The sequence below is a fragment of the Lampris incognitus genome, chromosome 13 (genome assembly GCF_029633865.1).
Source record: "Lampris incognitus isolate fLamInc1 chromosome 13, fLamInc1.hap2, whole genome shotgun sequence".
Taxonomy (NCBI): Eukaryota; Metazoa; Chordata; class Actinopteri; order Lampriformes; family Lampridae; genus Lampris; species Lampris incognitus.
In genome coordinates, this window is record NC_079223.1 from 4,754,147 (window position 1) to 4,769,247 (window position 15,101).

Below are 15,101 nucleotides of genomic sequence, written 5' to 3' on the forward strand. Positions count from 1 at the left end.
GACTATAGGAATGGCATTTGGTGTAATGGCTACTCTGGGGTAGGACTATAGGAATGGCATTTGGTGTAATGGCTACTCTGGGGTAGGACTATAGGAATGGCATTTGGTGTAATGGCTACTCTGGGGTAGGACTATAGGAATGGCATTTGGTGTAATGGCTACTCTTGGGTAGGACTATAGGAATGGCATGTAGTGTTTCTGTCTTCACCACAGCAGCCACATGCAGAGGGACGAGGCAGACAGCAGCGAGTCTGAAGACGTGAATCTGTTTGGGCCGACCAGCAGATATGGAAGACCTTTACCAATGCATGTGACAACATTAATAACTATACCTCAGATTCAGCCAAGTTGTTCTTTCTTTCTTTCTTTCTGTTTGGTCAGCAGTGGGGAAGCTGCTGTCACGATATAACTGGTGACTCTGGTTTATTTTGAAGGGATCTCTGGGATCCGGCGTGGGCAAACCTCAATGCGATTACCATGATCACCATAGGAGTCAGTTAAAACAATGTGAAGGACGGTAGCTTTGAGTAGATGCAGTTCATATGGGATGCAGACCAAGGGACGGTAAAACCATACAAATAGAACAGTAACAACAACAACAAGAGTAAATGTGTTGCTTTAAAAGCAGCTCCATGATATTGGATATCTCTGTAATACTGCAGCAGCTTAAGCAAAGGGCTGACAGGAAGGAGAAACGACACTCTACTATATTGTAGGATATGTTCAGCCAAATGTGGCACATATGCCACATTTCCTTGAGGCCCTTCTGCAGAGCCAGTTCTTGTGATGCAAGGCTGTAAATAACACCTCCCTCGTATTGGAACAACAATGTAAACAGCTACGTTTACATGCAGCCTAATATTGCAGTTATAATCGGTTTGAAAGCCCAAAAGAATAAAAGTGCGCCGTATAAACACCCGAGTCAGAACAAACGGGCCCAACCGAGGAACATTCGGGCGAGCTGTTTGAGTCTTCTGCATAAATCAGGCAAAAGAAAAAATTGCACCATGTAAACCAGGGGTCCCCAATAGGCGGCCCGCGGGCCACGTCCGGCCTGTGACGGGTTGATTTATGGTCTGCGAGAATTTTTGGAGAAATGCCAGAAGGAAGATTTTTTTTAATTTCCCTACCAAAAAAAAAAATTAATAATTTCTCAGTAAAAGTAAGACTAGTAATATATCGAAAAATAGATGAAAAATCTCTGTTTAAATTATAATACCTGCAACGTATCGACACCAAAACAAACTAACGAACAACATGCTGCTGGAGGTTGAGTGGCCCGTGGTTTTAAAAGTGGCCCGCTATGAAAAGTAATTGGGGATCCCTGATGTAAACGATTTAATCTGACGTTCTGCTGCGTTCTTTATGCGCATGCGCATGTCATGCTGCGTCATTTCCGGTTGTCAGCTAACGGCGTGTTTGTTTATTGCGCTGCTTCCTTGTTTTTAATCTTTTAACTGGTTTTATGGTTTGACTTTACAATGTTATGGGTTTTATCCGGTCGTTGACTGTTGCACGGAGTTGATGGCGCTGAAGTCTCCGACTCCGGAGTGCTGGCCGTGTGCGGGGAGAACCGTGTGGACTCAACCCACAGCGTGGCCGTCATAATCGGTTGCGTTTATACTTCCTCGCTGAACATGTTGTCTGATTTCCGGGATACAGCCCCGGAAATAGAGCCCGTGGCTGTTCCGACTGGTGAACGGCCTCTACCGTCGCTCGACTGTGGCTACGTAACGGCTTTCCTGGCTTTGCCCACCATCGCCGATCCCTGCAAGTGCGCCCCTAGCGGCAGAATCCGCTAGCTGCCGCTAGCTAGCGAGACTTGTTTGGAGCCAGCGCAGCTAGCTAATGCTCCAGCACAGACCCTGGCCGGGCCGTCTCTCTCCAGACTCCGGAAGCCTCTCGTCTGCGTCAGCCCTGGTCCGCCACGTGGGAGACTGGCCTTCTTCTCCCTCCCAAGAGTCGGACCGCATGTGGGTCGGACACAAGGCCCCGTGAGGACTGCCGGCTGCTGCAGAAGGCGAGCAGGAAGACCGCCAGAGAACGGCTCGTTACTGGGCAGCAGGCAGAGAAGAAATAACGGCCTGTTCAAACAAGTCCGCTAAATGGGTCGGCGCGTGTAAACGCCAGGGCGTATGACATCACAGCCCACGTACGCGGCTGACCCGGAAGCTGACGTCAGAACGGAGAAACGTGTGCATGCAACCAACCAACCGCAGCAGCAGCATCACAGATTAAAACGGCTGACGGTGAACTGGAGGAAAGAAAAGCCAATACGAGAATGACGGAACTACATAAATACAAACTAGCACGTCCGTTGTACAGGAAGTAAGAAGATTCTTAAGATCTGATAAGTGAAGATTGTTTTTTGTGTGTGGAGATTACACTCCTGCATTGACACCGAGCCAGAGTCCCGTGGCTGTGCTATGGTAAAAACCTGTGTCCCCGTCTGTGTCTCTAGACCAGTGGTTCTCAACCGGGGCTCCGCGGACCCCTAGTGGTCCGTGGTGTAATTGCAAGGGGTCCGTGAAAATAAAATATCTTTAAAAAAAGATCCTATGACATTTAAAGAAATAGGATCATTTTACTCAAATGTGACTTGAGACCTTTATCTACCTAAACTATGAAGGGTAACAGGACTTTTTTCTCTAATTACATCTGTTTCACAAGTGTCATCTATTGTATGTTAATAAGAGATCTCGCTCCCGTTTGCATTGTTAAAAGTTACTGCATAAAAATTCCGTTTTGTTACATATATCTGAAAGTTACTGAATACATATTCTGTTTTGTTACATATATCTGAAAGTTACTGAATACATATTCTGTTTTGTTACATATATCTGAAAGTTACTGAATACATATTCTGTTTTGTTACATATATCTGAAAGTTACTGCATACATATTCTGTTTTGTTACATATATCTGAAAGTTACTGAATACATATTCTGTCTTGTTACATATATCTGAAAGTTACTGAATACATATTCTGTTTTGTTACATATATCTGAAAGTTACTGAATACATATTCTGTTTTGTTACACATATCTGAAAGTTACTGAATACATATTCTGTTTTGTTACATATATCTGAAAGTTACTGAATACATATTCTGTTTTGTTACACATATCTGAAAGTTACTGAATACATATTCTGTTTTGTTACATATATCTGAAAGTTACTGAATACATATTCTGTTTTGTTAACTATATCTAAGTTACAACTGAAAGCTCTTATTTTTGCCCCAAAGAGTGAATAAATGCTATAATGCAATTTAAAATGCAGTTTCTACTGTTTCTATCAAATTGCAACCCCCCTCCCCCAAGATCAGGTGGAGGGGTCCTCAGGGTAGATCAAAAATACGCAGGGGGTCCAGGACCCCAAAAAGGTGGAGAACCACTGCTCTAGACTGAGTGTATGCCTGCGCTGCAGGGCTGGATTGTGTCGGTCCACCAACAGCTCTGATCCCATTGTGAGCCTCGCCACATGCACTTGTGTCCTGCTTTGAAGGTCTGATAGACGATGTGAGCAAAATCAAGATTTTTTTTTTTATGCATACAGATCTGCCAGAGTGTCCTGTGGTGACCGGGCTGAAATGTCAAGTGCACTTGTCGCCACTGTAACCCCAAAATAAAACTAGTCATGATGGGAAATACACGAAAGAGGACAAACCCTGCATTTACCCAGTTGCTGAATGTGAGCAACGGGTTATTCCTAAAATAAAGGAGCGAGATGTTGATTTAGCTGTACACGTCATGCTGGTTTACAATATGCTTTGTGCTATATAAGAATAAAGTACATTATAAACGTTAAGATAAACAAAAGAGAAATGTGCAACACTGCATTTCGGTAGGGTGTTAATTTTTCTGCAGGAGTCCATCTCACATATGTGTTAAAATGTCACAGTCTTGAGACACAGCGGTGTCTGTTACATATTCCTGACCATCCCTAACCTCCATCCCTCCATCTCCAGCTTCTTCATAATCCAACCTTATCTATTCTGAAAATGCAAAGAGACAAAAACAAACAAGCCAACAAAAAAACTAGAGAAATCACATATAAGAAAAACCCTGAACCCCATCCCCATTTCCTGCTGTGTCATGCCTTCTGCTGGACAAACAATGTAAGCCGTTTTCAAAAAGAGTAAAAAAGGAGACCGTCCCACCACTACGTTATTAGTGTACAACATAAAGACACCCCGGGGAAAAGTTCCACACCTTACCAGTACTGGAAAGTGCTGAGAGGTAAGGAGACCTCAGGGGTGATCAATATTGACTCTGATCTTATCTGATGTTATCAGGATTAAAATTCAAATGTCAGCCGTATTTAGAGCGACGCGAAAAGATTAGAGAACTCTATTTGGCATCTGGGTGCCCAGAGTTTGTCAAGGGATATGTGGCATGGCCGAGCGGCTCGCATGCCAAGCACCCCGAGGCAAACAAGGCCATTTGTCCACGAGAACAAATAACTCAGAGAGGACGATGACGACTCATTGTTACAGTCAAACTATGAGAAGTTACAGTCAAAGTATGGTTAAGTCATTAATCCGCAGCATAGAGACGGGTGCTGCAGCGCTACAATGCATCGTTGCATAATGCATGTTGCATTTCTCACTTCATTTAACATCAGAAAACAGCATAATCAAAGAAGGTTGAATCAGTCCATCTGGAAACAACGTTTATTGACAGACAACTGACAGTTTATCTGTCAGGAAACGTTGTATCCAGGTGAACTGATTCAACCTTCTCTGATTTTCCTACCTGGATTGTTGAGCACTAAGACAAAACAGCACGATGCTGTTTCAGGTTGTTCTTGTGTGTTTATGGCTCTGGCCAAGAATTTTTTGAACCTATGGAAAACAGTTTACAAAGACTTAAAATGCCATGTATTATCTGTCCATCCTTGGCTATCTGAAAATACGCCAAAGGCTTTTTAGAAATGCCTTTGGCATTCAGCAAAAACTACCATCAATTTTGAATCAGTTTTAGCAATGTCACATCTGCAGCTGAAGGTTGACAGTCCCGCTTTCTTCAACACAATTTCATCTTTTAGATGCAAAACACCACATAACCCTCATAAACCTGGCCCCTGACTGACTCACTCTCAAACATCACATTTAGCCATACCATCTGTGTAGCTCTGGAGGGCGTGTGTGTGTGTGTGTGTGTGTGTGTGTGTGTGTGTGTGAGTGAGTGAGAGAGAGAGAGAGAGAGAGAGAGAGACAGAGAGAGTGAGAGAGAGAGAGTGAGAGAGAGACAGAGAGAGAGACAGAGAGAGAGACAGAGAGAGAGAGAGAGACAGAGAGAGAGACAGAGAGAGACAGAGAGAGTGAGAGAGAGAGACAGAGAGACAGAGAGACAGAGAGACAGAGAGAGTGAGAGAGAGAGAGACAGAGAGAGTGAGAGAGAGAGAGTGAGAGAGAGACAGAGAGAGAGACAGAGAGAGAGAGAGAGAGAGAGAGAGAGAGAGAGAGAGAGAGACAGAGAGACAGAGAGACAGAGAGAGAGAGAGACAGAGAGAGAGAGAGACAGAGAGAGAGAGAGAGACAGAGAGAGACAGAGAGAGTGAGAGAGAGAGAGTGAGAGAGAGAGAGAGAGACAGAGAGAGAGAGAGAGACAGAGAGAGAGACAGAGAGAGACAGAGAGAGTGAGAGAGAGAGAGTGAGAGAGAGAGAGAGAGAGAGAGACAGAGACAGAGACAGAGAGACAGAGAGAGAGAGAGAGAGAGAGAGAGTGAGAGAGAGAGAGACAGAGAGACAGAGAGAGAGAGAGACAGAGAGAGAGAGAGAGAGAGAGAAACAGAGAGAGAGACAGAGAGAGAGAGAGAGACAGAGAGAGAGAGAGAGAGAGAGAGAGTGAGAGAGAGAGAGAGAGAGAGAGAGAGAGAGAGAGAGAGACAGAGAGAGACAGAGAGAGACAGAGAGAGAGAGAGAGAGAGAGAAACAGAGAGAGAGACAGAGAGAGAGAGAGAGAGAGAGAGAGAGAGAGAGAGAGAGAGAGAGAGAGAGAGAGAGAGAGAGCCCTCCTAAATGGTGAGTGCATCTAAAAATATATGCTGTTGCAAGATGTTAAAACATTTTATTTTGAGAGGGCGTCCGGGTAGCGTAGTGGTCTATACTGTTGCCTACCAACACAGGCATCGCCAGATCGAATCCCCGTGTTACCTCCGGCTCGGTCGGGCGTCCCTACAGACACAGTTGGCTGTGTCTGTCTACGGGTGGGAAGCCGGATGCGAGTGTCCTGGTCGCTGCACTAGCACCTCCTCTGGTCGGTCGGGGTGCCTGTTTGGGGGGGAGGGGGACCTGGGGGGAATAGCGTGATCCTCCCACGTTCTACGTCCCCCTGGTGAAACTCCTCACTGTCAGGTGAAAAGAAGCAGCTGGTGACTCCACATGTATGGGAGGAGGCATGTGGTAGTCTGCAGCCCTCCCTGGATTGGCAGAGGGGGTGGAGCAGCGACCAGAAGAGTGGGGTAATTGGCCGGATACAATTGGGGAGAAAAAGGGGGAAAAATAGGGAAAATATGTTGTTTTCTGCAACCCACCACTATTCTCTACTATTCACTATTCTCACGATTCAGACAAGCTAACTCTAGCTCTGTTAAACCAGTGCAAAAGCAGCCATCCATCCATTATCCAAACCGCTTATCCTGCTCTCAGGGTCACGGGGGTGCTGGAGCCTATCCCAGCAGCCATTGGGCGGCAGGCGGGGAGACCCCCTGGACAGGCCGCCAGGCCATCTATTTTACAATGTCAAGGTCAAGCGTCCGGTCAGGATATTATGGAAATAATAGATGTAACGTTAGCTGTTCAACTGAACGTGTACAGTCAATACTAGACCTACGCCCAAATACACACACAAAGACAATGACGCCGTATCGTTCTGTTCACAGCACAGTCACACTTCCTTGATAGGGAGGAACGCTGGTTTGAATGGGCAGTCAAAGAGGCCATTTATGTGAAAAGGGAACGACCATCCCTGAACCGGGGGGGGGGGGGGGGTGAGGTGGCTACAAGTACATCTGTCACCATCTTACAATGCTGTGACTGCAACTATCTGCAACTATTCCCCGATCCTCCGTGAACAGCACACATGGCCACTGAAACTCTAGCTAATGGTCATGGCGAGGTGCATATGAAACTGGTGGTTGGTTTGGGTGGTTATGCCACTGTATTGTCTATACGGGTGGGGATATCTGCAGTCAGTTGACACTGAACAGGTCACTTAGACGAGGGATGAAACGTTTCTCCCACTACATGTTGTGTCCAGATGAACGGCTTCACCTCCCTGTGATCAGTCACACAACAGGTGTGCTTCATGTCGAGGATACTCTGGCCCACATCTACTAATAGAAGTGCAAGTTTGCTGAGAATAGCGCCTGATGGGGGTGGTCATTTTAGCGTGGCATCTACTAAAACTGGGCAGAATAATGAACACAGGCGCAGCCTTGTCAATCTACGTGTGACGAGCGCTATATAAGCACATTCTGCCCAGGTGTCCCTTCACTTGCTCCGGAAAGTTCAGGAAATCTGCTATAAAACCCCTGTTTGGTTTCATTAAGTGCATCATGATCATTTGGCAAACGACTGTGATTCTACACTCTTCAAATCAGTGCATGAAGGACTTATGACAGCGTGGGTGATAATGGTTGGTATAATGTTTATTAGGTCAACATTCTGATTTTAGATTAATAATAGAATATTAGAACACTGGATCAAACATTTCAAAATCTTCATTACTTGCTTCTCCAGGAAAGGAAGAATTTGGCTTTTGGACTCATTCTTTTAAATGTTCTATGTTTTGGTTTAAAGTTCGAAAAAGGGAAAATTGCAATATTGGTTTGAGATGATTTGCTGAAAAGAACCAGCGGCAAATAAATGAAGTGTGGCCAGAAATGTTGTTATTGTTGAGATTACATGACTACTGCTTTATGGTTCCAGATCTTCTCTGATTTCCTGCAGCAAATGGGATATAATGGGTCTTGGGCAGGCGATATGTTTGCACGGTGTTTTCGTCTGACATTGTAAATAACCTTACAGATGTTGGGAATAACTCTCCTGCTCTCTGACACGCTTGCTCTGTACACGCTGCTTTCTTCCAGCTACAACACTTGCAGCACTGTCAGAGGTGCAGTGTGTGAAAACTTGCTTTTCAAAGCACATATAATCACCTAGACCTTATTTCCCAACAGCCTTGATCACCCACACGTGGTGTTGATCACCTTCCAGTATCGTATGCTTTGAGAAGGGGAGCCCCTTTAAATCCATATACAATGGCCCGCCCACTCCCTCCTCTCATTTGCTCAGATTGCCCACGCATCTTTACACCGACGCCAAAAGAGGGGTGGCACCGGGCCAAAATGTCAGTAGGTCTGGCCTCACGTGTTTTACAAATCCATTTCCTTTAAGTGGATTTAGAGTATGTCCTCTCATTCCACACCAACTTTTTGATTCTCTCACTGGATAACTCTTATGCCCCTCCACTCAACATAGCTATCTTGCCTACCAACATGGGGATCGCCAGTTTGAATCCTCATGTTGCTTCCGACATGGTCTCTCTCCCGCAGACACGGTTGGCCGTGTCTGCGGGAGAGAAGCCGGATGTGGGTATGTGTCCAGGTCGCTGCACTAGCGCCTCCTCTGGTCGGTCGGGGTGCCTGTTCAGGGGGGAGGGGGAACTGGGGGGGGGGGAATAGCGTGATCCTCCCACGCGCTACGTCCCCCTGGTGAAACTCCTCACTGTCAGGTGAAAAGAAGCGGCTGGTGACTCCACATGTATTGGAGGAGACATGTGGTAGTCTGCAGCCCTCCCTGGATCAGCAGAGGGGGTGGAGCAGAGACCGGGACGGCTTGGAAGAGTGGAGTAATTGGCCAAGTGAAATTGGGGATAAAAAGGAAAAAAAACATAGCTATCTATAACGCATCGACTGATCAGTGATGACTCGGCTTTTGTGAACCTTACCTTCATCACACAGCAGGCCCTGTCTTCCATAGGGGCAGAGACACACAGCCTCCAGGGGGGACTTGGGGATGCATGTGGCTCCATGACCACATGGGCTCCTTTCACAGGCGGAGAACTGGCACAGTGTACCGGTGTAGAGTGGAGGACACTCGCAGAACCAGTCCTCTGTATCGCTAAACACATGGACACAGATGATAAAAACCATTAGGATGGCAGGGGGAAATGGATGCCCGCGGCACCACTGAGCTCCTGGAAAAGGAGGCCTTCAAGACATGCAGCAGAGACAGAGCTGATGATTTAGCACCCCACACAATAATAGATGCACTGTCAAGATTCTCAACAAAGCCGAGTGCATTCATATTGGAGATTTGCTGGCACCTGAGAAGCAGTAATCAGTTAGCGGCGGCAACGTGCAGGAATCGTGCCATAATTGTATTCATGTAAAACGCTGCTGGAGAGAAACATGTATTTTACTTTTTCCTATTTGGTAGCGGTACATAAAAACTTACATTCCGAATAATAACTGAAGGAGGAAACCAATGATTACAAGTGTTTCAGCAAACATACAGCCTGGCACTGTTTTATCTCTTCCTCCTTCCATCCATACATGTGAGCTTTCTCTCTGGGCAGCGACTGGAGGGGAGGGCTAGCATACAGACTAATAATCAGGCAGGGACTTTATAGGACACTTTGAGATGAGCACAGCTTTCAAATGTATAATATCTGACATGGGAAAGCATTGGTGGGGTCTCAAATCTATAAATTAATAATGTGCTTTGAGAGAAAGAGCACTGCGGGATGTATTTTGCTCCTCCAGAAACTGCCTCCTCGAAATGAAATATTTACATTCTGTCACTGGAGTGGAGAACTGTTGAGTAAGACTGCAGTGAAAGTACAAAAAGACGCGGCGGCGATGCAGTAAATATCTCCAGTGTGTGAGTATTAACAGGCTACTAATGTCAATTTGAAGATATGTTAAGTACTCAAAGCTGTTGGAGTCAAGTCGGGTTTGTCTGTGTGGACCTAAATAACAGGGTCACATGGGGCTTTACAGTCACACCATGATTCAAGCGACTTCTTTTGAGGATTCTGTCAGACAGAAACTGTCCTCCGCCTCTTAACTCCATGTAGCAAGGTCAGCTTTAAAACTGCATTTACATACTGGTGCTTAGGCTTTTCAAGTGTCATTCAAAACACACAAAGCTCCATTGCATATGGTCAGAGCTGTTTATGAACATGGTCACCATGCGCTTCAAAAGTGGCAGCATCAAGGAAGTCGTGTCATAATGACATTTTCCATGGACAGTTTGTGGTGCCTAAATGGCAGTTTAGTGACAACAGATAGGGATGTGGCTTTTCTAACCATCCACCCATCCATTATCCAAGCTGCTTATCCCAGTCGGGGTCGTAGGATGCTGGAGCCTATCCCAGCAGTCATTGGGTGGCAGGCGGGGAGACACCCTGGACAGGTCACCAGTCCATCACAGGGCTGACACACACACACACACACACACACACACACACACACACACACACACACACACACACACACACCTAGGGACAGTTTAGTACGGCTGAGTCACCTGACCTACAGGTCTTTGGACTGTGGGAGGAAACCAGAGCCCCCGGAGGAAACCCACACAGACACGGGGAGAACATGCAAACTCCACACAGAGGACCACCTGTAATTACCGGTAGTTTGAATGTAAAATTCCCCAAAAGCACTACATTAATGTTATTTGCTGCAGTTTTTTCCTCTTTTGCTTTGCAATTACTGGCCTGTTGGGGCATTATATACTTGTTCCTTGCACCTCGAACCACTGCTTCCTTTTAAGTGGTTGTGATACAAGAACTTAACATTTTTCACTACTGTACTGATCTGAATAATACCATTTGTTCATGTTGATGCCTTCACATATTACAAAGTGGCTGACAGTTTCTAACCTTGACAAGAGGGCTCTGATGTCCTATCCAGGGACACCACCTAGCCACCGGTTCAGATTTGTGGACGACACCTGGGTTAAAATTAAATCTCAGGACGTAGCACATTTCACCAACCACATTAACTCTGTGGACACCACATCAAGTTCACCGGTGGGATGTGGAACATGACAGGGTAGCCTTCTTACACTGTGAAATTACAACTGGTGATGGGGGACATTTGATTGATGATGTTTACTGTAAACTAACACATACTGATCAGTACTTAAGGTTCGACTCTCATCATCCACCGGAGCACAAACTAGGAGTCATCAGGACACTGGACCACCGAGCTGACAACGTCCCCACCAACAGAGCAGCCGGGGAAGGGGAGAAACCCCACACTAAACAGGCCCTGGTTAAGTGTGGTTATCCTAACTGGGCGTTTGTCAAAGCCAGGAAGACCCCCAAACAGTGGACCAGCCGATCGAAGAGAGAAGGACAACAGCTGCCTAAGTGTAAACCAGTGGTGATTCTGTATGTGGTGGGAGTGTTGGAACAGTTGAGATGTGTAATTTCCAAACACCACGTCTCATTGCTTTCAATCCCCAAAACAAGCTGTGCCAGAAGTTGGTCCACCCCAAGGATCGGGTCCCCTGGCACAAACAGAGCAGTATAGTGTAGCTGTTAAGTGCCAGGAGGATTGCCGTAACTTGTACATCGGGGAACCAAACAGATGCTGGCCAAGAGGACGGCACAACACAGGAGAGCTAACACGTCAGACCAGGACTCCACAGTCCACACCATATACAGGCCAGGACAACACAGTCTACACCATCTACAGGCCAGGACTCCACAATCTACACCATCTACAGGCCAGGACTCCACAGTCTACACCATCTACAGACCAGGATTCCACAGTCTACACCATATACAGGCCAGGACTCCACAGTCTACACCATCTACAGACCAGGACTCCACAGTCTACACCATCTACAGGCCAGGACTCCACAGTCTACACCATCTACAGACCAGGACTCCACAGTCTACACCATCTACAGGCCAGGACTCCACAGTCTACACCATCTACAGACCAGGACTCCACAGTCTACACCATCTACAGGCCAGGACTTCACAGTCTACAGGCCGGGACTCCACAGTCTACACCATCTACAGGCCAGGACTCCACAGTCTACACCATCTACAGGCCAGGACTCCACAGTCTACACCATCTACAGACCAGGACTCCACAGTCTACACCATCTACAGGCCAGGACTCCACAGTCTACACCATCTACAGGCCAGGACTCCACAGTCTACACCATCTACAGACCAGGACTCCACAGTCTACACCATCTACAGGCCAGGACTCCACAGTCTACACCATCTACAGACCAGGACTCCACAGTCTACACCATCTACAGACCAGGACTCCACAGTCTACACCATCTACAGGCCAGTACTCCACAGTCTACACCATCTACAGGCCAGTGGCCATTCTTTCAAGGATGAGGATGTGCACATCCTTGATAGGGAGAACGCTGGTTTGAACAGGGAGTCAAAGAGGCCATCTATGTGAAGAGGGAATGACCATCCCTGAACCAGGGGGGGGGGGGGGTTAAGGGCCACGACACACCAGGCCGACGGTCGGCCGTCAGCCAATGTCGGGCCGTCGATAAGCGTCTGTGGCCCTAGTGTTTGCAGTGTGTCCCGCACCGTTGGCACTAGTCGGACCCCTGTCGGCAGCTTTTCAGCTGACTCAGCATGTTGAATCGGCGGCGGAGCCTGTTGGTGAGAGCGATCACTCTGATTGGCTGTTAAGCTTAGCAAATCAGTGCCCGAGAAGAGAAACGGAAGTTATGAAAGCAAGCAAACGATGAAGTCAAGAGGCCACACACAGAAGGCTCTGAACAGGGAAGAGCTGAGAGAAATTTTTAAAATTGGAGGTTTCATTTATCTCCAGCTCTCGACACAGGTTCGGGAAAGCTCCTTGAGCCTGTCGCTGTAGTATCCATGATTTCAACCCATTTAGTGCAACTTCTCCTTATTTTTCACCTCTGCCTCCGCCTTTCTTCTTCCACAACCAAAAGACCAATGGCTGACAACGCCAGCACCATTTGCAACTTTTATCAGATGTATTCTCGATCAGAAGTAGCTGTATTACCACACCGTCTGTACTGATTAGAAGTAGCTATATACAACACCGTCTGTAGTGATTAGAAGTAGCTATATACAACACCGTCTGTAGTGATTAGAAGTAGCTATATACAACACCGTCTGTAGTGATTAGAAGTAGCTGTATTGCCACACCGTCTGTAGTGATTAGAAGTAGCTATATTACCACACCGTCTGTAGTGATTAGAAGTTGCTATATTATCACACTGTCTGTAGTGATTAGAAGTAGCTATATTATCACACCATCTGTAGTGATTAGAAGTAGCTATATTATCACACTGTCTGTAGTGATTAGAAGTAGCTATATTATCACACCGTCTGTAGTGATTAGAAGTAGCTATATTATCACACTGTCTGTAGTGATTAGAAGTAGCTATATACCACACCGTCTGTAGTGATTAGAAGTAGCTATATACCACACCGTCTGTAGTGATTAGAAGTAGCTATATTATCACACCGTCTGTAGTGATTAGAAGTAGCTATATACCACACCATCTGTAGTGATTAGAAGTAGCTATATTACCACACCGTCTGTAGTGATTAGAAGTAGCTATATTATCACACCGTCTGTAGTGATTAGAAGTAGCTATATTACCACACCATCTGTAGTGATTAGAAGTAGCTATATACCACACCGTCTGTAGTGATTAGACGTAGCTATATTACCACACCGTCTGTAGTGATTAGAAGTAGCTATATACCACACCGTCTGTAGTGATTAGAAGTAGCTATGTTACCACACCGTCTGTAGTGATTAGACGTAGCTATATTACCACACCGTCTGTAGTGATTAGAAGTAGCTATATACCACACCGTCTGTAGTGATTAGAAGTAGCTATATTATCACACTGTCTGTAGTGATTAGAAGTAGCTATATTATCACACCGTCTGTAGTGATTAGAAGTAGCTATATTACCACACCGTCTGTAGTGATTAGAAGTAGCTATATACCACACTGTCTGTAGTGATTAGAAGTAGCTATATACCACACCGTCTGTAGTGATTAGAAGTAGCTATGTTACCACACCGTCTGTAGTGATTAGAAGTAGCTATGTTACCACACCGTCTGTAGTGATTAGAAGTAGCTATATTACCACACCGTCTGTAGTGATTAGAAGTAGCTATGTTACCACACTGTCTGTAGTGATTAGAAGTAGCTATATTACCACACCGTCTGTAGTGATTAGAAGTAGCTATATTACCACACCGTCTGTAGTGATTAGAAGTAGCTATATACCACACCATCTGTAGTGATTAGAGGTAGCTATATTACCACACCGTCTGTAGTGATTAGAAGTAGCTATATACCACACCGTCTGTAGTGATTAGAAGTAGCTATATACTACACCGTCTGTAGTGATTAGAAGTAGCTATATACCACACCGTCTGTAGTGATTAGAGGTAGCTATATACCACACCGTCTGTAGTGATTAGAAGTAGCTATATTACCACACCGTCTGTAGTGATTAGAAGTAGCTATGTTACCACACTGTCTGTAGTGATTAGAAGTAGCTATATACCACACCGTCTGTAGTGATTAGAAGAAGCTATATTACCATACCGTCTGTAGTGATTAGAGGTAGCTATATTACCACACCGTCTGTAGTGATTAGAGGTAGCTATATTACCACACCGTCTGTAGTGATTAGAAGTAGCTATATTACCACACCGTCTGTAGTGATTAGAAGCAGCCTTCGTTGCCGCTAGTTCTCTGATGTCGGTTTGGTGTGTCTGGGCCCTAAGAGCACATCTGTCACCATCTTACAATGCTGTGATTGCAACCATTCCCCAACCCTCCGTGAAGAGGACACATGGCCACTCTAACTGTAGTTAATGGTCACAGCACTTAGCATATGAAACTGGCGGTGGTTTGGGTGGTTATGCTTATAAGGGTGGGACACCTGCAGTCAGTTGAGACTGAAGAGGTCACTTAGATGAGTGATGCAACGTTTCTCTCAATAAACGTGTGTCCAGATGAACTGATTCACCTTTCTGTGAACCTTGACAATAAGTTGTTTATTGTGAGAAATCTACAATAAATACCTAAGG

At 45.8% G+C, this 15,101-nt stretch overlaps 1 protein-coding gene across 1 annotated transcript in view; it reads right to left on the reverse strand.

Moving 5' to 3' along the window:
• Positions 1 to 15,101, reverse strand: part of eys (eyes shut homolog) — a 292,598-nt gene that overhangs the window by 10,457 nt on the left and 267,040 nt on the right. The window contains 1 exon segment of the mRNA XM_056292252.1: positions 8,958 to 9,130. Coding sequence (XP_056148227.1) covers positions 8,958 to 9,130 — 173 coding nt within the window.